The 20,958-nt window shown below is 59.3% G+C and overlaps 1 protein-coding gene across 1 annotated transcript; it reads right to left on the bottom strand.

Moving 5' to 3' along the window:
• Positions 1–550: 550 nt before the first annotated feature.
• Positions 551–4,358, bottom strand: LOC134413854 (low affinity immunoglobulin gamma Fc region receptor III-like). Its single transcript, XM_063147899.1, has 8 exons — positions 4,257–4,358; positions 3,673–3,693; positions 3,354–3,584; positions 2,827–3,084; positions 1,752–1,835; positions 1,342–1,363; positions 1,175–1,254; positions 551–1,088 (listed from the first exon to the last, which is right to left on the bottom strand). Exons 1-8 carry the CDS (start codon positions 4,285–4,287, stop codon positions 979–981), a joined length of 837 nt encoding a protein of 278 aa, XP_063003969.1. The 5' UTR covers positions 4,288–4,358; the 3' UTR covers positions 551–978.
• Between the last annotated feature and the right edge of the window lie 16,600 nt (positions 4,359–20,958).

Consider the following 20,958-nt stretch of genomic DNA (forward strand, 5'->3'; position numbering starts at 1 on the left):
TAGGAACAAAGCACTGAGAAGGAAATGTTCTGGTTTTGTATTGTTTGTTCTATTCTTTTTTATTAATTTCCTCATAAAGAATTCTTATTTCTTTTCCTACACTTTTGCATGCATGCCCCATCATTTTTGAAATAAAAATGCTTTTAGAGACTGGTCTTCTTATTCCAGCAAGGTTTCCACTTTCCTTGGCAGATATTTTCCCATATACCAAGATGCTTAACAACTCCTGGGCTTCAGCGTGGATAGGACAGACACTCCCAAAGGACACATGCTCAGGGTCTTGGCCACCTGATGCTCTGCTTTTTAAGCCAGTTGGGTCACCAAAGGCCCTCTCCCCAGCTGGCATTTCTGGTCACCCAGCCACTCAGGAGCTGGCTTTGGCAGAGCGTCACACTGTCCCCAGTGTACAATGGCTGACAGACTGACGGACAGACGGGGTCCTGTCTCTCCAAAAGCAAGGCCTGACCCACGCCTGCCACATGCAGCTGTTTCAAAACATCTCCAGACATCAAACTTTTCTTCTGACACCCCACCCTGTCCCATGGCCTGATCCCGACTGCCCTGGCAAAGGGGAAGCTCTTGAACCTCCACAGGCCTTTGTGTCATCCTCGTGTGGGGAACATTGCAGAGGAGGGGTTTGGGACAGGGGACACCAGAATCCAGAGCCTCTTGAAGGCCACTTTGGCCATCAGAACAAGGAAGGTCCAGGGCCCTGTCCTCAACAAACAAACCCTGGAAACTCTCCCCAGCAGGTTTCCTCCACCTTTCCAGGATTCCTCCTTCCTACCCTTGGGACTCTGAACTGTTGCTTTTGGTTTTATTCTGTCTGGTTGCTGTTTCAGGAAATTGTTCTTCTCTCAGCCCTTTGGGATCTTTGTGCCTCTATAGGGAGGGAGAGGGGCAGTTTTTAGTGGCAACACACACACGAGTGTGTGCCCATGGGTGGGGACCCCCAGTGCCCCCCAGTTCCCCCCAGTGTCACAGCACATTCCCGTAGATGTCACCGGGTTCCCATGGTCGCCCATGGGGTCCCCACAGCTCCACGTAGGTCTCCTGGGGATCCTGGGGGACAGTGACATCGGGGGACCCTGCAAAAGACACCAGTTGTAGGGACCAAGCTGGGGGTTAACACAAGTGGGCAACGTGTTACTGTCCCCCCCATCACTGTACTCACACCGTGCCTGTTTGCTGCTCACACCGTGAGTGTATCGAACCTTGCCCCCCTTGGGGGGTGCCGTTGGATCTGGGGGAGGCCTGTGGGGATAAAGACAATGTGTGGAAGGGGCTAGAGAATTGTGGGTTGGGGTAATAGGGGACGCATGGCTGGAGAGCCCCACTCACCTCTCTTGTTGCTTCCTGGCAGCTGCAAAAAAAAAAAAAAGGAGAGGGGTGACTGTGGGGTCCTAGGGCCCTGACCCCTCTCAGGAACCCTGTAACCCCTGAGACCCTCATTTTCTCTCAGGATCCCCAAGCATGCCAGAAGCCCCTCAGAATTCATGAACCTGTCAAATTCCCCAGGCCGATTTAGCCTCAAGAACCCAAAGCCCAACAGGAACAGAGACCCTCCAAAAGCCCCCAGGGCCCCTTAAAGAAACCCCAGCATCCCTGCAGGACACTCCAGCACCTCCCTAAACCCTACAGGAAACCTGGGCAAGGTCACAATTCTGGGGCTGTGGGTGCTGCCCTATTGTTCCCCAACTCTGGGGGCCTCTAGAGCTCCCTGAGACCCCCGTTCCCTCATTGTCACCCACCCACACGGTGCCACCGGTGCCAGGCCACAATGACACCCACAAGCAGGAGCAGGAACAAAAGGGTCCCACCGACCCCTGCTGCCACTGCAAGAAACAGAGGGAGACACATCAGGATCGCCCATAACCCCAGGGGTCCTGCACTCCCTGGTGACCCCGTGTGACCCCACCTGTGTCCCTGTGTCCCCATGGTGTCACCTCCAGGGCCAGCTCAGGGCTCAGTGCTTGGAACACACAGTGCCCGTCCTGTCCCAGCTGGTTGGTGGCCACACACTGGTAGGTGCCTGAATGTTCCACATCGATGTCCCTGAGTTCCAGGAGGGGCCCCTGAGCAACCTCCTGCCCGTTGTGCAGCCAGGTGAAGGTGACAGGGGCTGAGCCCACCTGCACTGAGCAGCGCAGGGTCACATTGTCCCCTGCATGCACCTGGTGTGCCAGGGGACCTGGGATGATGGTGGCATTGGCCACAGGCACTGCAGGGACACAGACAGGGCTGAGGGCACAGGGAGGGGCTGGCAGCCGGTGTGAGGGGATAGGGAGGGGAGGGGATGAGAGTGATGGGGGATAGTGGGGACAGGGCTAAGCGATGGATTTGTGGAGACAAGGGGAGTGGTGGAAGGACCCAAGAAAGGTCTCTGGGGGTCATGGAGTTGCCCAGGCAGGGGTCCCTAGGAGCATGTGGGGGGCCCTGTGCCCATCCCCACACTCACTGCAAACTGATGCGGAGCCGGGTGCTGCTCTTACGCACGGTCCCCTTTCAGAGCGCACCTGACAGCTGTAATTCCCTGAGTGGGAGACCCCCACGGTGGGGACCAGCAGCTGCAGGGACCCCTGAAGGCCCCCCACCACTTGCCTGTCCCTGTGGAACACGTGCAGGAGGGGGGCTCGGGGCCGCAGGGGGCTGGGGCTGCTGAGGCAGCTGAGAGTCAGGGGGAGCTGAAGGATGGCTCAGGGGGACCCTCCAGCACCTGCACTGGGAGGAGCTCAGGGCAGGAGATTGGAGGCAGTGGGGACAGTGACCCCAAGTCCTTGGGGAGGGGCTGTGGGGGTGTTGGGGTGGAAGCTGTGGGGTTCTCACCATGCACTGTCACTGTCACCGGCGCGGACACCACCCACTCCCTGTCTTTCAGCCAGCCCCTGCAGTGGTAGCGGCCACTGTGGTGCAGCTGGAGAGGGAACAGGGTCAGCTCTGTCCCATTTCGGAGCTCCACCAACAGCTTCTCTTCATGGTAGAAGGACACCCAGGTGCCCAGGTTGTTCCGCCGGTCCCGGCAGCGCAGTGTTACCGTGTCCCCCTCCCGCAGTAGCCGTGCCGGCACCTGCAGCACCAGCCAGTCTGGGGAACAAGTGGGTCCTGTAGCATCAGGAGGCCTTGGAGGGTCCTGAAGGCACCACCCAATAGGAACCCCCCATTGGGTCACAGCCAGCACACTGGAGGTCCCCAATTCCAATACAGGGGCCCCTCCACACTGGCATGCTTTGGGTTGTTCCCAAATGCAGGGGATGGACTCTGGTCACAGAGGAGGTGACCCATGGAGCAGAGCCCACCCAGAGCCCTTGGGGTCCCTGCAGGTGCCAGGCTGGGGACACCCAAACCCCTCTTACCATCAGAGACTCTCACGGGGAGGCTGAGCCCAGTGCTGGTTCTGTTACACTCGTAGGTGCCATTCTCAGTGACAGTGAGGCGGTCATGTCCCTGCTGTCCCCAGCGCTGCCCATCCTTGTACCATGTGGTGGCACTGGAGGTCCCCGAGCCCTGGCAGGTCAGTGTCACCCGGTCCCACAGAACTGCTGGCATCCAGGGGGGCTCCACGATGATCCAGGTGGTCTGAGTGCCTGTGGGTGACAGGGGACACCAGCCTGCCAGGGCCAGCGTGGGGCTGGGGACAGCAGGGTTGGGCCATGGCATCCCCTGAGGACTCACCAGCAAAGCCGAGGGTCTGGGCTGGAAGAGAGAAGGGACAGGGCTCACTGGGGGTGGCTCTGTATGTACAGCAGCACCAGAGCTTGGGTTTTGGCATCACCCCCAGATTTCTCCTGTGGGGACACCAGCGTGGCTCAGACCTGGGGCTCCAGGGCCACCTTAGACTGAGGCAGGACAAAGGGACACGATGGACACCGTGGGAATGGCGATGCCAGGACCATCCTGTGCCGGCACAGGTCTCCCCCACCAGTCCCATGGTCTCTGTACCCAGGGCCCATCTGCACAGTGCTTTTCCCCTAATTCCTGTCCTGGTCCCCCAGGCACCCTGTTCATGTCCCCACATCTTCACCAGTCCCACGATGCCTCCCTAAATTCCATCCCCCTGTTATTGTCCCCATGTTCCTTAACCCCTTCTCCTGTCCCTAAAGCCTCCCCACGACCCTGGTCACCTCATGCCTTGACTCTCCTGGCATTGGGAACCTCAGGGAACCCTGCAGCGCCCCTGTGCCCCCGCTCCCCTCCACTGGTCTCTGCCTCACCAGGGCCCATCCCTGGGGTGTCTGGCCCCTGCCAAAGGCACTCACCCCACAGGAGCAGCGCCACCTTCCCTGCCATCCCGGTGTCCCCAGCCTTGTGCACTGGCTGTCACTCGCTGCTGTGGCCACCGCTCCCCTGGCTGGCAGCTCTTTGGACGAAGGGGAAGGAAGCGAGGTCACGTCTTGTCCCCATGTGTAGGTGGCCCTTGGTGGGGGCAGGGTGGGGACAGGATGGGGGCAGGGTGGGGACAGGATGGTGGCAGGTTGGGGAACTTCTGAGAGATGGGGGTGATGGTGGGACATGGTGTTGCCAGAATTTGGAGGCTGAGGCTGTGTAGGGAGCCAGGGATGGGCGTCCATGGGAATGGGGTGCCCAGGGATGGGGTCCCAGGGGAATGGGGATCCCAAGGGTTAGGTAGACTCAGACTCAGGAATGAGGGTCCATGAACAACGTGGCCTCCAGGGATTTCTGATCATGGGATGGTGGCCAAGGATGTGGGTGCCAGGGTTAAAAGGGGCCCTGTGAGATTGGGGGTCCTGGGGGAATCAATGTCCCCAAGGGAAGGGGTGTCCCCGGATCTGGAATTACCAGGATGGGATCCCATGGAAATTGGGGCCCCAAGTGTTGGGTGGACTCAGACTCAGGAATGAGGGTCCAAGAACAACTTGGCCTCCAGTGATCAAGAGGTGGTGGCCAAGGGATGAGGGTGTCAGGGGAAAGGAGGGCTCTGTGAGAATGGGGATCCTGGGGGAATGAATGTCCCCAAGGGAAGGGAGGTCCCAAGGGCTGGAATTACCCAGGAGGGCGTTCCTTGGTGTTGGAGATCATGGGGAATTGCAGTCCGGAGATGGGTACTCCAGGGAAGGGGCGACTGAAAGAAATGGGATTCCCATGTTTGGGATCCCAGGGGAAAGGGGGTGCCAGGGATGGGCAGTGGCTGGAGGGGCACAGGGGTCACAACTCCTTCCCTGGGTGCCTCAGGTTTTGGGGTGACCCAGGGCCCAGCACTGCCCACCCACTCTGCATGTTTTCTGGGCAAGCATCACATTGGGTTTCTGGATAGCTCTAACTCTGTGCCCTCCCCTGCTCTTGACTTTTACCTCTCTTTATTTCTCTATTTCCCTTATTTTCCTCACTTTTGTGCCTGGTCCCCTCAGCCCCAGTTCCTGGCTCAGCAATCCTGGGGAGCACCTGAGTAGGGAACAGGTTGGGGGGACCCCGGGGAGGGGGGAAATGGGGTGTGAAGGGTGCAGGGAAGGGTGGGGAGGCTTTGGGGAATGTCTGCTTGTGCTCCCTCAACACTTTCACTTTCCTTTTCCTGGACAAGCAGGAAGAGGCCATTTGTGCTGAGAGTCAGATGGAAAAGGAGGGGGTTCTGTCCTGGGGGGGCACATCCAGGGGGGTCTTGTCCAGGGAGCATCTTGTTCTGGGGGTGACCTGGATGAAACCAGTCCGGGGCGTGGCGCATCCTGGGGAGCCGTGTCAATGCAAGCGTGGGGCCCAGCCATGGCCAAGCCCCACTGCACAGGGATGGCCATTGCCCAGCCCTGCTCTGCCCAGCCCCAGGTGGCAGGCAGCACCTGAGGGTCCCCCCTGCCCCCTTGCCTTTGATTCTGGCAGCTTTAGAGCTGCTGCAGAGGTGAGAATTCTGTGGGTGGAAAAAGTTCTTGGGTTTTGTTCTTCTTGTGGTTTTCTCAGCCCTGCAAGAAGCACAAAAGCCAGAGTGACACTAGCAGTGAGCCTGTGAAGGCCTTTGATGGTTTTCAGAGCAAGGCTGGCTGGAAACCCACCCTGCAGGGGCAGCTGGGAGGGAACCAAACAGGAAATGCAGCAATTTATCAATTTGCCCCTGTCCCCAGGGCACTGAGAGAGCCCCAGGTCTACTGGAAAGAAAGCAACAACAATCTGCTCCTTAACCTGACAGGGACCTGGCTCCTTCCCAAGCTGAATTGACAGAGCTGAACAAACAAAACCATTTCTCCCAGTTTAATCAAAGAGCTGTATTTTGGATCCAATAGGAGGGACAAGGGTCCTGTGCCTCCTGGCTCTGGGGAAGGGAATGGGGAGCCTTTGGGGGTACTGGGAGAACTGGGAGCACTGGAACGGGGAGCTCTGGGCAGCCCCACATGGGACCCCCACTCGTGGCCACCCCACAGACATGGTGAGCACCCATGGGAGCTTGGGGGAACACATGGTGGGTGCCCTCAGGCAGGGACCCCCAGTGCCCCCAGCGTCACAGCATGTCATCGTAGTCACAAGGGTCCCGCTGTCCCTCGTTGGGTCCCGACAGCTCCGCATTGGTCACTTGTGCATCCCGAGGTGGGGCAGGGCTGGGGGACACCCATGGGGGCCCTGAGAGTGACACTGGTTGTGGGGACCTGGGTGAGGGTGACACCCGCGGGTGACGTGTCACTGTCACCCTCTGTACTCACCGTCTGCCCATTCGGTGCCCACGATGTGTGGGGTTCAGCACTGCCCCTTCCTCCCAGGGGATCCTGTGGGGATGGGGGGGCTCTGTGTCATGTCTGGGGAGGGGGAGAGGGGAGTCCCAGCCAGAGCCCCCCACTCACCTCTCCTGGAGCTTTCTGGTAGCTGCAAGGGAAAGGGGAGGGGGTGACTGTGGGGACACCGGGACCCCTGATCCTTCCTGGGACCTCAGGAGCTCCAACCACCCACAAGATCCCCATATCCCCACTGCAGCCCCAAATTCCAATGGACTCCTGATTCCCCCAGGACACTCTGATCACTCTTGTACCTCCTGGAACTTCTGCAACACCGCAGTGCCCCCAGTCCCTCTGGTGCCCCCAACCCTCTGAGCCCCCAGAACCCCAAGCATGGCAGAAAGGAGGGCCCCCAAACTCCCACAGGACCCACAAAGATCCTCCAACATCCCTGCACAGCCCTCTAGCAGCTCTCCAAACCCTCCAGGAACTCCCAATGCACCACAATGTTCCTCAAAGCCCATCCGGGGATGGCCCTAGAGCACAACTAAGACTCTCCAAATTCCCCCCAAATCCCTCAGGACCCCCAGACGAGGTCACTGCAGGCTCAGTGTCCCCCAGATCAGGTGCCCTCGGTGCTGCTGATCTCTGCCCCCACTCTGGGGGCTCCTCCTCACTCCAGGACCCCAATCCCCCCCCCATTGTCACCCACCCTGGTGGTGCCACCAGTGACAGCCCCCAATGACAGCCAGGAGCAGGAGCAGGAACAGGAGGGTCCTGCTGACATTCGCAGCCATGGCTGGGCACAGAGGGAGACACACCAGGGTCTCCTTGAACCCTGGGGTTCCTGAGCACCCTGGTGACCCCGTGGGACCCCACCTGTGACCCAGGGTCAGCCAGGTGTCACCTCCAGGGCCAGCTCAGGGCTGAGAGCCTGGTGTCCTCCTGTCCCAACTGGTTGGTGGCTGTGCACTAGTAGGTGCCCGACTGTCCCACATCAACAGCCCTGAGCTCCAGAAAGGGACTTTGGGCCACCTCCCGCCCGTTGTGCAGCTACATGAAGGTGACAGGGGCTGAGCCTACCTGCACTGAGTGGTGCAGGGTCACGTTGTCACCCGCGTGCACTTGATGATACAGGGGACTTCAAGTGATGGTGGCATTGGCCATGGGCACTGTGGGAACAGAGACAAGGCTGAGGGCACAGGGAGGGGCTGGCAGCCAGTTTGAGGGGATAGGGATGAGGGGGATGGGTGTGATGGGGGACTTTGGGTATTGGGTCACACCACAGAGGAGTGAAGGGTCTGAGGGTGGAGGCAGAGGGGCACAATAAAGGTGTCAGGGGGACATGGAGGTACCAAGGAGAGGGACCCGGGGGGTCTCTGGTGACTCCCCGTGCACATCCCCACACTCATTGAACACTGTGATGCGGAGCCAGGCGCTGCATTTCCGCACTGATCCCTCCTCTTGGGGTGCACCTGGCAGCTGTATTTGCCCTAGTGGGAGACCCCCACAGCGGGCACCAGCAGCTGCAGGGACCCCTGTGGGCCCCCCACCACCTGCCCATCCTGGCAGAACCCGTGCAGGAGGGGGGCTCGGGGCCACAGGGGGCTGGGGGTGCTGAGGCAGCTGAGAGTCAGGGGGGACCCCACAGTGGGCTTGGGGGACCCTTCAGCACCGGCACCAAGGAGAGCTAAGGGCAGGAGAGGGGAGCTAAGGACTGTGACTCTGAGTCTGCTGGGAGGTGGTGTTGGGGGTGTCAGGAGATTGCAGTTCCAGCCGTGGCGTGCTCACTGTGCACTGTCACTGTCACCGGCGCTGAGAGCATCCACGAGGACACGTTGGAGCTCACCCAGCCCCCACAGCAGTAGTGCCCACTGTGGTTCAGCTGCAGAGGGGAAAGGGACAGCACAGTCCCATTGAGGGACCCCTACCCCTCCTTGTCCTCATAGCAGAATCGCACCTCAGTGACCGACATGTTCTCCCACTCCCTGTGCCCCCTCCCCACTGGTCTCTGTCTCACAGAGGTCAATCCCCAGGGTTTCAGGTCTGTGCCCAGGGCACTCACCTCACAGGTGCAGCGCCACCTTCCCGGCCATCCCGGTGTCCCCAGCCATGTGGACTGGCTGTAACTCACTGCCAGGGTGGCTGTCCCCTGGGTGGTGGCTCTATGGCCAAAGGGGAAGGAAGCGAGGTCAGGTCTCTTCCTCATGTGTAGGTGGCACCAGGTGGTGGCAGGGTGACCACAAGCTGGGGACAGGCTGTGGGCAGGGAGGGGACAGGATGGGGACAAGACAGAGTGGCAGAAGGTGGGACATGGGCCTGGCAGGAGTGAGGGGCACAGGGTGCTTGGAGAGCCAGGGATGGGTTCCAGGAGAATGGGGAGCCCAAGGGATTGGGTCCCTGGGAATGGGGGTTCTGAGGAGGGGGAGTCACCAGGGATGGAGGTGCCATGGGAATGGGGGTGCCCAGGGCTGGGGGAACTAAGGGATGGAAGTCCCAGAACAATGAGGGCTCCAGGGATTTGGGGTCAGGGGATGGTTGTCCTAGGGATGAGGGTACCAGGGGAATGAGGGATCCAGTGGGCATGAGGGTTCCTGGGATAATCAAGGTTCTGGGGGAAGAGGAATTTCTGGGGATGAAATGAATGGGAGAGGGTTCCTTGGGAATGAGGTTTTGGGCCATGGAGATCCTGGGGAATGTGAGTACTGGGATGGGGTCCCCAGGACAGGGGGACTGAAGGAATGGGGGTCCCATGGTTGGGTTCCCAGGGGAATGAGGGTGCCAGAGATGGGCAGTGGCTCGGTGGGTCCATGGGTTGGAGCCCCTTCCCTGAGTGCCTCAGATTTTGGGGTGACCCACAGCCCAGCACAGGGCTTGAAGTGTGCCAATGGCCTGGGGGTGATGCCAAGGAAATTCTGAAGGGCTCTGAGTCTGTGTGCCTCCAGCTCCCAGGGGCTTTTTCCACTCTTCATTTCCATTTCCTCCCTTTGATCCCTAAATTTCACAATGCCCCAGATTGTTCCTTGATTATTCTGGGAAACAACAGAGCGGCGAATGAGTTGGGGGAACCCCAGAGTGGGGCTAGTAAGGGTTAGGGGTCTGCAGGCAGGGCTGGGGAGGCTGTGGGGCATGGGGGTGTCTGGCTGTGTCTCCCAACACTTTCACTTTTTCTGTCCTGCAGAAGAAGGAAGAGGCCGTTTGTGCTGAGTGTCAGATGGGGGGAGGGGGGAGGGGAGTGTTCTGCGATGGGGGGATCCTGTCCCAGGGGGGACACATGCTGGACAAAGGGGGTCCTGTCCTGGGGAATGGCAGCTCCGGGGGGCTCCAGATTTCTCCATTCTTGCTCGTCTTCTGCAGGATCTGAGCCACCAAGAGCAGCTGGGAAATGGAGCCCCAGCCAGGAAGGAGCTCCCAAATTCCTGCTCCTTGAAGCCAGTGGCCATCCAAGGGTGGGGCCCAGCCATGGCCCAGCCCCACTGCACAGGGATGGCCATTGCCCAGCCCTGCTCTGGCCAGCCCCAGGTGGCAGCCAGCACCTGAGGGTCTCCCTGCCCCCTTGGCTTTGATTCTGGCAGCTTTACAGCTGCTGCAGAGGTGAGAATTCTGTGGGTGGAAAAAGGCCTGCCTGTGGTTAGCTCAGCCCTGCAAGAAGCACAAAACCCAAACGGAGCCCAAGCAGTGGCTCTGAGAGGGCTTTTGATGGTTTCCAGAGCAGGGCTGGCTGGAAACCACCCCTGCAAGGGCCAGCTGTGAGGGAACCAGTCTGGAAATGCAGTAATTGATCATTTAATCCCTGTCTCCAAGGGACTAAGAGAACCCCATAACTACTGCAAATGCCACAACAATCTGCTCAACAACCTGACTGGATCCTCCTTCTTGAACAAAACCAGCAGCCCTTTGGAACCTCATGGAAAGAAAGTTCGGGTTCTGGTTTAGCTGCCAGACAAGAGGGAAATGTGGGAAATATTGAGCAGTGGCTCTGCCCTATGACCATGATGGGGCTGTGGGGAGCAATCCTGTTTGGATTCCAGGTGTTCCCAAAGCTCCTCCTTCCCTGCCCTCCTCATCTGCACAAGGCATAGGGAATAGACAGGGCTCTGCCCTGCCCCTGCTGCACACCTTCCAGGGTACCCCTCCACTTCCCGGAGCTGTGGGAGCCTTACCCTGGCAACGCTCAGTCCCGACACATCGCCACAGTGGCTTCGGGCACGCTGTCACAGTCAGTTTGGACACCCCGTGTCCGTCCCGGCACTCGCAGCGCGATGGCAGCTGAGCCCCTTCCCGGTGCTCCGGGACCACTATTGCGGTCCCTCCTTTCCGCAGACTCCACCGCAGGGTTTCTACTACCCCCTGTCCCGGGGTCTCCCCTCCGCCGTTTCGCTCTCTCCACGTTTGGGGCTCCCCAGTGGGGTCCCGGTCCCTCCATCCCGGCCCCTCCCACCCGCTCACCCTCCAGCCCCTCCGGCCGCGCCCCCCGACAGCCCCGGGGCTGGCACCGGCAGACGCTGCCGAGCTCCTGCAGGATGAGACGTTCTTGTGGAAGTGCCGGCTGTGCGGGGCCTGGCTCCTTCACACCGTCCTTGCTCGCAGCACTCGGGCTCCAGCAGGCCCGGGCTGCTCTTTTGGGATGTGCCGATCGCTCCTGGAGCCCTGCCCTTTGTTGGGAACGAGCCTGGGAGCATCCGAATCATCCCCGGGTCCTCCTGTGAGGCTGTGCCTGAGCACTGAGAGATTTGGGAGCCGATGGGTGTCACTGTTCTGTCTCAAAATCTGGGGGAAGCTGGAATGGCAAGTGGTGCCCCACTGTGGCCCAGCCCCTGGGGGCCTCATCTGACCACCCTGCAAAATTTTCGGCACTCTTGCTCTACCTGCATGGCCAGATGCTTTTCCCATGGGAAACCTCCTCCTCCAGCTGCTCCCGCCTCGGCCACTGCTCCAGCTCGGCCCTCCTGGAAGGCTAGCAGGAAGCACCAGCCACATGGCACAGGCACTGAATCATCCCCAGCACCAGCAAAAATCTTCCGGGCAGTAAAGAAAGGTCCTTGTGGGCAGAGCTGGCAGCATCTGACGCCCAAATGGTATCAAATATTGCCTTGTGTAGCCCAAAATCCCTGGAAGAAGCAGCAAAGCCATCTGTTTGTGCACCAGGATGATTTAGGAGCACAGCTGAACTTCAGTAACTCCAGCTATAATTACAACACCTCCTTAAGAGTCTGAGCTGCCAGAGCAGAACAGGGGCATTGGCCCAACCAGCTCCAGTTTTGCCCCATTTTGGCCTCCCAAGGCACTGCTTCCAGCCTCGGCTCTCCCTGTGCTCTAGCTGCAGCTCCAGAGCCCTCAGGGCTGTGGCTTTGCTTTCCTCCTCTTCCTCCTCCCCCTGTGGCTTCTGTGTCAGGACCAGCAGTGGCCCAGGAAGAGCAGGAACTCCAAAAGTGCTCTGGAGCCCCCTGAGGAGCCCAGGCAGAGTCAGCACTGAGTACCAGCTTTCCTCAACATCCCAGGGCAATTCAACATTTCCAGAGAGGCTGTGACAGGACTGAAAGAGGAAAAGGGAGAGAAAGGCTGAGGACTTGCAGGAATTGTGGTTTAAAACCACCAGAGCTGCTGCTGTGGACCCGAGACCTGCCTGGGGTCAGGCACTGCCTTCCTTCCATTTGGGATCATGGAGAGTGGTGGCGAGTGTTCTGCAGGGCGTGTGCCTGGCCCCAGGACACTGCTACGCTGCCAGTGGGCACTGGGATCCAACCTGCTGCCTTGGCAGCTTCTGCTCGCTGCCAGTGGTGGTGTCGGGACCGATTGGTGCCCGTGAGTTTGCAAAAGGAGCGATTTCCCCTCCTCCCTCCAGTCCGAGGCCGCCATGGCCCCTGAGGGGATGGAGCTGGACCGGGGCGCCCCCTGCTGGCTGGCAGTGCTCCTTGCAGCGCCCCCTGCTGGTCGGGAGTGTCCCTGCAATCTCCCCTGCTGGCCGCAGTTATAACTGCCACAAAAAACAACAGCACTGAGCTGAAGGGAAAGTTCTGGGTTTGTGTTGTTTGTTCTGTTCTGGTTTATCAATTTCCCAGGAAACCGCTGTTATTCCTTTTCCAACATTTTGGCCTGAGAGTCCCACAATCTTTGAAATTAAAGCAAGCTTTAGATATGGGTCTTCTTTCCATTTCAGGAATATCCCACTTTCCTTGGCAGATATTTCTCATTTAAATGGGTTGCCAACTCCTGGGTTCCAGTATGGATGGGTCAGACACCCCAAGAGAAGACCCGATCAGGGACTTGGGCACCTCATGCTCTGCCTTTTAAGCCAGTTGGGACACCAAGGGCCCTTCTCCCCAGCTGGCATTTCTGGTCACCCAGCCACTCAGGAGCTGGCTTTGCCAGAGCATCACCCTGTCCCCAGTGTGCCATGGCTGACAGACTGATGGACAGACAGGGCCCTGTCTCACCAAAAGCAAGGCCTGACCCATCATACACAGGAGTTCCAAAATGTCTCCAGACATCAAAATTTCCTGTCGCTGACACCCTGGCCTGTGCCATGGTCTGATTCCGTCTGCCCTGGAAAAGGGGGAGGCTCTGGAATCCCCACAGGACCTTTGTAAGTTCCTCGTTTGGGGAACACAGCAGAGGAGGGGTTTGGGACAGGGGACAAGAGAATACAGAGCTCCTGAAGGCCGCTTTGGCCATCAGAGCAAGGAAGGTCCCGGAACCTGCCAGGTTCCTCTGGTGGAGGAAAACTAGAGGAAATATTTGAGGTTTATTCGTTTTTGGTGACTTTCCCCGGAAATCGTTCCTTTTGTGACAATTCAGACTCTGAACTTTGCTTCCGTTGCTGTTGTTTTTATTCTATCTCATTGCTGTTTCTGGAAATTTTTCGTTTCTCAGCCCTTTGGGATCTTTGTGCCTCCACAGAGAGGGGAGGGGCAGTTTTTAGTGGCAGCACACACAGGAGTGGGTGCCCATGGATGGGGACCCCCAGTGCCCCCCAGTTCCCCCCAGTGTCACAGCACATTCCTGTGGATGTCACTGGGTTCCTGTGGTCGCCCCTGGGGTCCCCGCAGCTCCATGTAGGTCACCTGGGGATCCTGGAGGGTGGTGGCACGCAGGGACCCTGCGAGAGACACGGGCTGTGGGATCTGGATGGGGTGACACTCGTGGGTGATGTGTCCCTCTGTGTGTGTCCCCCCCGTACTCACCCCCTGCCCTCTTGGTGACCACGACATGCGTGTACATGCGTGTACACCTCCCCCTCATCTTGGGGGGCTGGGGCATCCGGGGGGGGCCCTGAGGGAATAACGGGAATGTGGGGGAGGGAATGGGAGGTCTTGGGGGTTGGGGTAAAAGGGGAGACTGTAGTTTGAGCCCCCCACTCACCTTTCCTTCTCCGTCCTGGAGTCTGCTGAGGCAAAAGTGGTAGGGTGACTGAGGGGACCCTGGGCCCTGACCACTCTCAGGATTTCTGAGCTCCCAAAGGACCCTAAATTTTCCACAGGACCTCCAAGCATCCCTGATGCCCCAGATGAACATCCCCAGTGCCCCCGACCAACTCAACCTCAAGAACCCAAAGCCCAGGAGGGACAAAGACCCCCCAAACGCCCCCAGGGCCCTTGAAAGAACCCCCAATATCCCTGCAGGACCCTCCAGCACGTCCCCAATCCCTACAGGACCCCCACCAATGTCACAATTTTGGGCCTGTGGGTGCCAACCTATTGCACCCTCTTCTTTGTAGGCCTCTACAGTTGAATGGGACCCCCGTCCGCCCATTGCCACCCACCCACACGGTGCCATTGGTTCCAGGCCACAATGACACCCACGAGCAGAAGCAGGAAGGAAAGGGCCCCACCGACCCCTGCGGCCACTGCAAGAAACAGAGGGGGACACATCAGGGTCACCCATTACCCCAGGGGTCCTGAACACCGCGGTGACCCCATGTGACCCCACCTGTGACCCAGAGTGAGCCAGCTGTCACCTCCAGGGCCAGCTCAGGGCTGAGTGCCCAGAACGCTCGATGCCCGTCCTGTCCCAGCTGGTTGGTGGCCTTGCACTGTGCCCGAATGTCCCACATCGATGTTCCTGAGCTCCAGGAGAGGACCCTGGGCCACCTCCTGCCCGTTGTGCCGCCAGGTGAAGGTGACAGGTGCTGAGCCCACCTGCACCGAGCAATGCAGGGTCACGTTGTCACCTGTGCCCATCTGGTGTGACCGGGGGTGATGGAGGCATTGGCCATGGGCACTGCGGGGACAGAGATGCGACTGGCACTGGGCAAGGTGGGATGGGGATGCAGATACTGTGGGTGGGGTCATCCTTAGCCCAAGGGCTCTGGTCTCCCAGGACAGCGACATTCAGGGTGACACTCTCTTCCACGCTGTCCCCGCACTAGTGCTGGCCGCTGTCATTTTCACCATGTACCCCATCTCCAGGTGGGGGCCAGTTCCCAGTGGTGCCCCCGAGCCCCCCAGTTCCAGGAGAAGGACAAGGGACCTGTCCCCATGGCCATTGTGTAGCTCAGCACCAGGCAGTCCTCGAGTGCCACCTGTCCCCTTGGGGGCTGTGCCCACAGTGACACCCCTGAGAGCAGGACTCCTGCAGGAGGGGGGGCACCGTAGGACAATGAGGGACCCATAGAGGGTGGGTGGGAACGGGGAAGGGGGATCCCACTGAGGGAGAGGGGGTCAGAGATTGAAGGGGGCTTGGAAAGGCACCCCCAGGAAGGATGGAGGGTTCAGGGACCTGTTATCTGGAGAGGAAGATGGGGAAACACCAAGAAGGGTATGGGGACCTAGGAAGGGGATGGTGGAACCTGAAGACCATGGGAGAAATCAGAGAGGGCTGTGGTTGAACCAGGGACAGATGAAGGGACCCCAGTGAGGAATGGGGGGACACAGAGGGTGACCCCAGCAGTAACAGAGGGACATGGAAAAGGATTAAAGGGAAAATGGGGGCGCCCACGTAGGAGTGGGGCATCTGGTGATGTACCCAGGAAAGGATGGGGGACCCGGGCATTTATGGGGGAACCAGACCGTGATGGGGGACCCAAGGAGGCTGTGGGGGCTCCCCGTGCCCATCTCCACACTCACAGTGCACCGTGATGTGGAGCCAGGTGCTGCTCTTCCGCACGGCCCCACCCTCAGAGCGCACCTGGCAGCTGTAATTCCCCGAGTGGGAGACCCCCACGGCGGGCACCAGCAGCTGCAGGGACCCCTGCGGGCCCCCCACCACCTGCCCGTCCCGGTAGAACACATGCAGGAGGGGGGCTCGGGGCCACAGGGGGCTGGGGGTGCTGAGGCAGCTGAGAGTCAGGGGGAACCCTGAATGAGCTTGGTGGAACACTCCAGCATCAGCACCGAGAAGAGCTCTGGGAAGGAGAGGAGAGGGAGATTTATGAGCCCATGTCCCTGGGGAGGGGCTGTGGGGTCGTCGGGGTGGGGGCTGTGGAGTGCTCACCGTGCAGTCACTGGCACTGGCACTGACTCTGGGGTTATTGGGGACCTCAGGGGACCCCACAACCCCCTCTGCCCCCTCCCCATCTCCGGGTTTCAGGCCCGTGCCCAGGGCACTCACCCCACAGGAGCAGTGCCACCTTCCCAGCCATCCCGGTGTCCCCAGCCATGTGCACTGGCTGTCACTCGCTGCTGTGGCCACCGCTCCCCTGGCTGGCGGCTCTTCAGATGAAGGGGAAGGAAGCGAGGTCACGTCCGTCCCCACGTGTAGGTGGCCCTTGGTGGGGGTAGGGTGGGGACAGGATGGGGCAGAGAGGGACCTTGTGGGACATGGTGGGGACATGGTGTTGCCAGAATTTGGCGTCTGAGGTGGTGTAGGGAGCCAGGGATGGGTGTCCAGTGGAATTGGGTGCCCCGGAATGGGGTCTCATGGGAATGATGGTCCCAAGGGTTGGATGGACTCAGAGTCAGGAAGGAGGGTCCCAGAAAAACTTGGCCTCCAGGGATGTGTGGTCATGGGATGGTGGCCAAGGGATGGGTGTGCAAGGGGAAAGGGGAATCCTGTGAGAATGGGAGGTCCTGGCGAATCAAGGTCCCCAAGGGAAGGGGGATCCCAGGGACTGGAATTACCAGGATGGGGTTCCTTGGTCTTAGATATCCTGGGGAATTGCAGTCCAGGGATGGGGGCCCCAGGGAAGAGGGACTGAAGGAAATGGGATCTCATGGTTGAGTTCCCAGGGGAATGGGGGTGCCTGGGATGGGCAATGGCTGGGTGGGCACAGATGTCACAGCTCCTTCTCTGGGTGCCTCAGATTTGGGCATGACACAGAGCTCAGCAAAGCCCCCTTGGGATGCCCGTTTTCTGTGCAGGCATCACAGGGGGGTCCTGGGTAGTAATTCTGTGCCTGCCCCTATCCTTGACTTTTCCCTCTATTTCTCTTTTTTCCTTGTTTTTTGCACTTTTTGCCATATTTCCTCAACCCCAGTTCCTGGCTCAGCAATCCTGGGGAGCACCTGAGCAGGGAAGGGGTTGGGGCACCCAGGGGAGGGGGGAAATGGGGAGCAGGGGGCGCATGGAAGGGTGAGGAGGATTTGAGGTACGGAGGTGTTGGGCTGTGCTCCCTCAACACTTTCATTATTCTGGACAAGAGGGAAGAGGCCATTTGTGCTGAGAGTCAGATGGGAAAGGGAGCGTTCAGTCTCTGTTCCTGGGGGGGCACATCCAGGGGCATCCTGTCCTCTAAGGTCTCTGTTCCAGAGTTCAGCTGGGGGAAACCAGTCCAGGGGGTGACACATCCTGTTGTGGGGGGTCCTGTCCCAGGGGGTGGCGGTTCCAGAAATGTCCCTGCACATTCCTGGCCGGGTGCCTGTCCCAGCAGTGGCACGTCCTGGGGAGCCCTGTCAACGCTAGGGTGGGGCCCAGCCATGGCCCAGCCCCACTGCACAGGGATGGCCATTGCCCAGCTCTGCTCTGCCCAGCCCCAGGGGGCAGCCAGCACCTGAGTGTTCCCCTCTGCCCCCCTGGCTTTGATTCTGGGAACTTTAGAGCTGCTGCAAAGGTGAGAATTCTGTTGGGGAAAAAGGCCTGCCTGTGGTTTGCTCAGCCCTGCAAGAAGCACAAACCACAAAGGGAGCCCAAGCAGTGGCTCTGTGAGGGCCTTTCATGGTTTTCAGAGCAGGGCTGGCTGGAAACTCCCCATGCAAGGGCAGCTGTGTGGGAACCTGTCTGGAAATGCAGCAATTGATCATTTTGTCCCTCTCAGCAAGGGACTGAGAGAGCCCCAGCACTACTGCAAATACCAGAACAATCTGCTCAACAACCTGACCTGCACCCTCCTTCTTGAACAAAACCTGCAGCCCTTTGGAACCTCACAGAGAGAATGTTTGTGATCTGGATGTTCACAGCAAAAGAGAGGGAAAATGTGGAAATATTGAGCAGGGGCTGCACACAAGGGGCTGGGGAACAGGGGTGTCACAGCAGGAGTAGGGAGTGCCCAGGCAGGGGAATTCAGGGCAGGCTGGAGTGGATTTACCAGGGAATCAGACCCTGGGGCACACACAGGCATTTCCACAGATTCCTGTGCACTGTCCCAAGGATAGACAGAGCTTCTCGCCTTCCTCCATGGGAAGTCAATCAAGTTTCAGGGTGGGAATGAGCAAAATGAGGAGAGTTCCTAAAAGCCAAAGAAAGGCTTCCTTCTGGGCTGGGTTGCTGCTCAGCAGGCAGGGAGCAATTCCATGGAGCTGTTGGACACTCAGGGAGAATCCACACTCTCTTATCCACAAGCAAATGCTACTGGGGAATGCACCAAGGGGCTGCTAAACGGAATGAAAAAGTCTCATTCCATTGTGGTTTGTTTGTGTTTTTATTGTGAGTGACTTGTTGGAAAAGCAATGGATTCTACAAACCCAGGTAATTTTATACCTTGTCAGTTTGATTTCTGATGAGTTTGTCCTTTATTGGGAAAATAATGGTGTGGGGAAGATGTTTGCTTTTATTCTATGGATGTGTAATTTTGTCTCAACCAATTGGGCATCAAGTGTTGTCTGGGATGGCTGAGCCAGGAAATTGGGGGACCTGACCTAGGGTTGTGTGGGGCAGGGGAACAGAGAATCCCAGGACAGCCCTGAGGTGCCTCAGGGTGTGGGCTTTGCTGGGCTCTGGGTCAGCTCAAAATGTGCAGCACCCAGGGAAGAAGCAGTTTCCTTCTCTGTGCCCACCCATCAACTGCCCAATCCCGGGCACCCTCATTCCCCTGGGAACCCAACCATGGGACCCCCATTGCCTTGGTTTCTCTCCTCCCTGGGACCCCCATCCCAGGACTGCCATTTCCCAGCACCACCATTGCCTTGATCCCATCCCATGGGCTGCTTCTTCCCCCAGAACACCTATTCCCAAGGGTCCCCTTTTTCGTGCTGCACCCCCAACCCTGGCACCAACATGCCATGACCCCAGATCCCTGGGGACCATGTTCCCACAGCACACCCAACCCTTAATCCCTCCAGGCATGGGGACCCCAATTCCCCTGGACCCTCATTCTCCTGGACACCCATCCCTGGTTCCCCACATCCCCTGAGCCCCCCACTCCTGCAAACACCATCACCCACCATGTCCCCAGACTATGCAGCCTTGTCCCCAGCCTGTGCCCATCCTGTGCCCACCTTGTCCCCACCAAGGGCCACCTACACATGGGGCAGACCTGACCTCACTTCCTTCCCCTTCGTCCAAAGAGCCGCCAGCCAGGGGAGCAGTGGCCACAGCAGTGAGTGACAGCCAGTGCACATGGCTGGGGACACTGAGATGGCCGGGAAGGTGATGCTGCTCCTGTGGGGTGAATGCCCCGGCACGGGCCTGACACCCCAGGGATAGGGAGGGGAGGGGGCACAAGGGGGTTGTGGGGTCCCCTGAGGTCTCCAATGCCAGCAGTGCCAGTCCATGATACCTACAGTGGACTTTGGTGGGACTGGACATATAGGGTGGCTTTGGGGACAGGAAGAGGGGTCAGAAATGTTGGGACAGGGATGTGGGGACAGGGATGTGGGGACTGGCACCTTTGGGTTCAGGTGGCTCTGGGCATAGGCAAAAGGGAACTGGGATGCAGGGACAGAAGTGGACAACAACAGTGAGGATGTGGCCATGGGGATGGGATCATGGGGATGGGATCATGAGCTGGTGGCGGTGACCTGGGCCAGTATGGGCTGTGTCCATAGAGGGCTTGTCTCCACAGTGTCCCCTTGTTCAGCCTCAGCCTGGGGTCGCCTCAGTGTCCCTGTTCCAAGGTGTCTGTGCCACAGGGATGTGGTGCATGGGTGGCTGTGACAGACATGTCCCCCTGACTCTCCAAATCTCTTGGGGACCACCGACACACCCTTTCTCACAAGAACTGCTGACCCGATGGGGAGAGTTAGGGACAGTCCCCACACTCTGCATCCCTTTGCCTCTGTTCCCATGGTGCCACACTGACTGAGCCCTGTCCCTTCTCCCTTCCAGCCCAGACCCTCGGCCTCGCTGGTGAGTCCTCGGGGGATGTCATGGCCCCACCCTGCTGTCCCCAGCCCTATGTTGGCCCTGGCAGGCTGGTGTCCCCTGTCACCCACAGGTGCCCAGACCACCCAGCTCCTTGTGGAGCCCCCCTGGAGGCCGGCAGTGCTGTGGGACTGGGTGACACTGACCTGCCAGGGCTCGGGGACTGCTGGTGCCGCCACCTGGTACAAGGACATGCAGACCTGGTGGCAGCAGCATCCTGATAACTTCACTGTCTTCAAGAGAGGCACCTACATGTGTGACAGTCCTGGCACTGGGCTCAGCCACCCCGTGAGCATCTTAGATGGTGAGGGGATGTTTGGGTATCCCCAACCTGGCACTCGCAGGGACCCTGAGGGCTCTGAATGGGCTCCGCTCCATGGGTCACCTCCTCCGTAACCAGAGCCTGTCCCCTGCTCTGGGAACATCCCAGAGTATCCTGGTTTGGAGGGATCCCCAAGTTGGATTTGGGGATCCCTGGTGCTCTGGATGTGAACCAGTGAGGGGATGCCGGTGCCATTGGGTGTGACAGGACCCCTCTGTCCCTAAGACTGGCTGGTGCTGCAGGCGCCGGCACGGGTGCTGCTGGAGGGGGACGCGGTGACACTGTGCTGCCAGAGTCTTGGAACAGCACGGTCATCTCGGTGTCCTTCTACCGTGAGAAGACGGAGCTGGAGGTGTTCCCCAAAGCCACAGAGCTGTCCCAGTCCCCTCTGCAGCTGGGCCACAGTGGCCACTAAAGATGCAGGGGTTGGGTGGAATCCTGGGGGTGGAAGAAGTCAGCGCCTGTGACAGTGACAGTGCAGGGTGAGCACCATACAGCCCCCACCCCGACACCCCCCACAGCACCTCCTCA

Source organism: Melospiza melodia, unplaced genomic scaffold (genome assembly GCF_035770615.1).
Source record: "Melospiza melodia melodia isolate bMelMel2 unplaced genomic scaffold, bMelMel2.pri scaffold_54, whole genome shotgun sequence".
NCBI lineage: Eukaryota > Metazoa > Chordata > Aves > Passeriformes > Passerellidae > Melospiza > Melospiza melodia.

What these genes read in the sequence shown, in the direction of transcription:
- LOC134413854 (XM_063147899.1), bottom strand. Translation starts at nt 4,287, where the DNA reads ATGGCAGGGAAGGTGGCGCTGCTCCTGTGGG. An exon ending in GGTGACAGTGACAGTGCATG is followed by an intron (nt 1,836 to 2,826) that starts GTGAGAACCCCA and finishes TGTTTCTTGCAG; the next exon opens with TGGCAGCAGGGGTCGGTGGG. An exon ending in GCACCGGTGGCACCGTGTGG is followed by an intron (nt 1,364 to 1,751) that starts GTGGGTGACAAT and finishes TTTTTTTTGCAG; the next exon opens with CTGCCAGGAAGCAACAAGAG.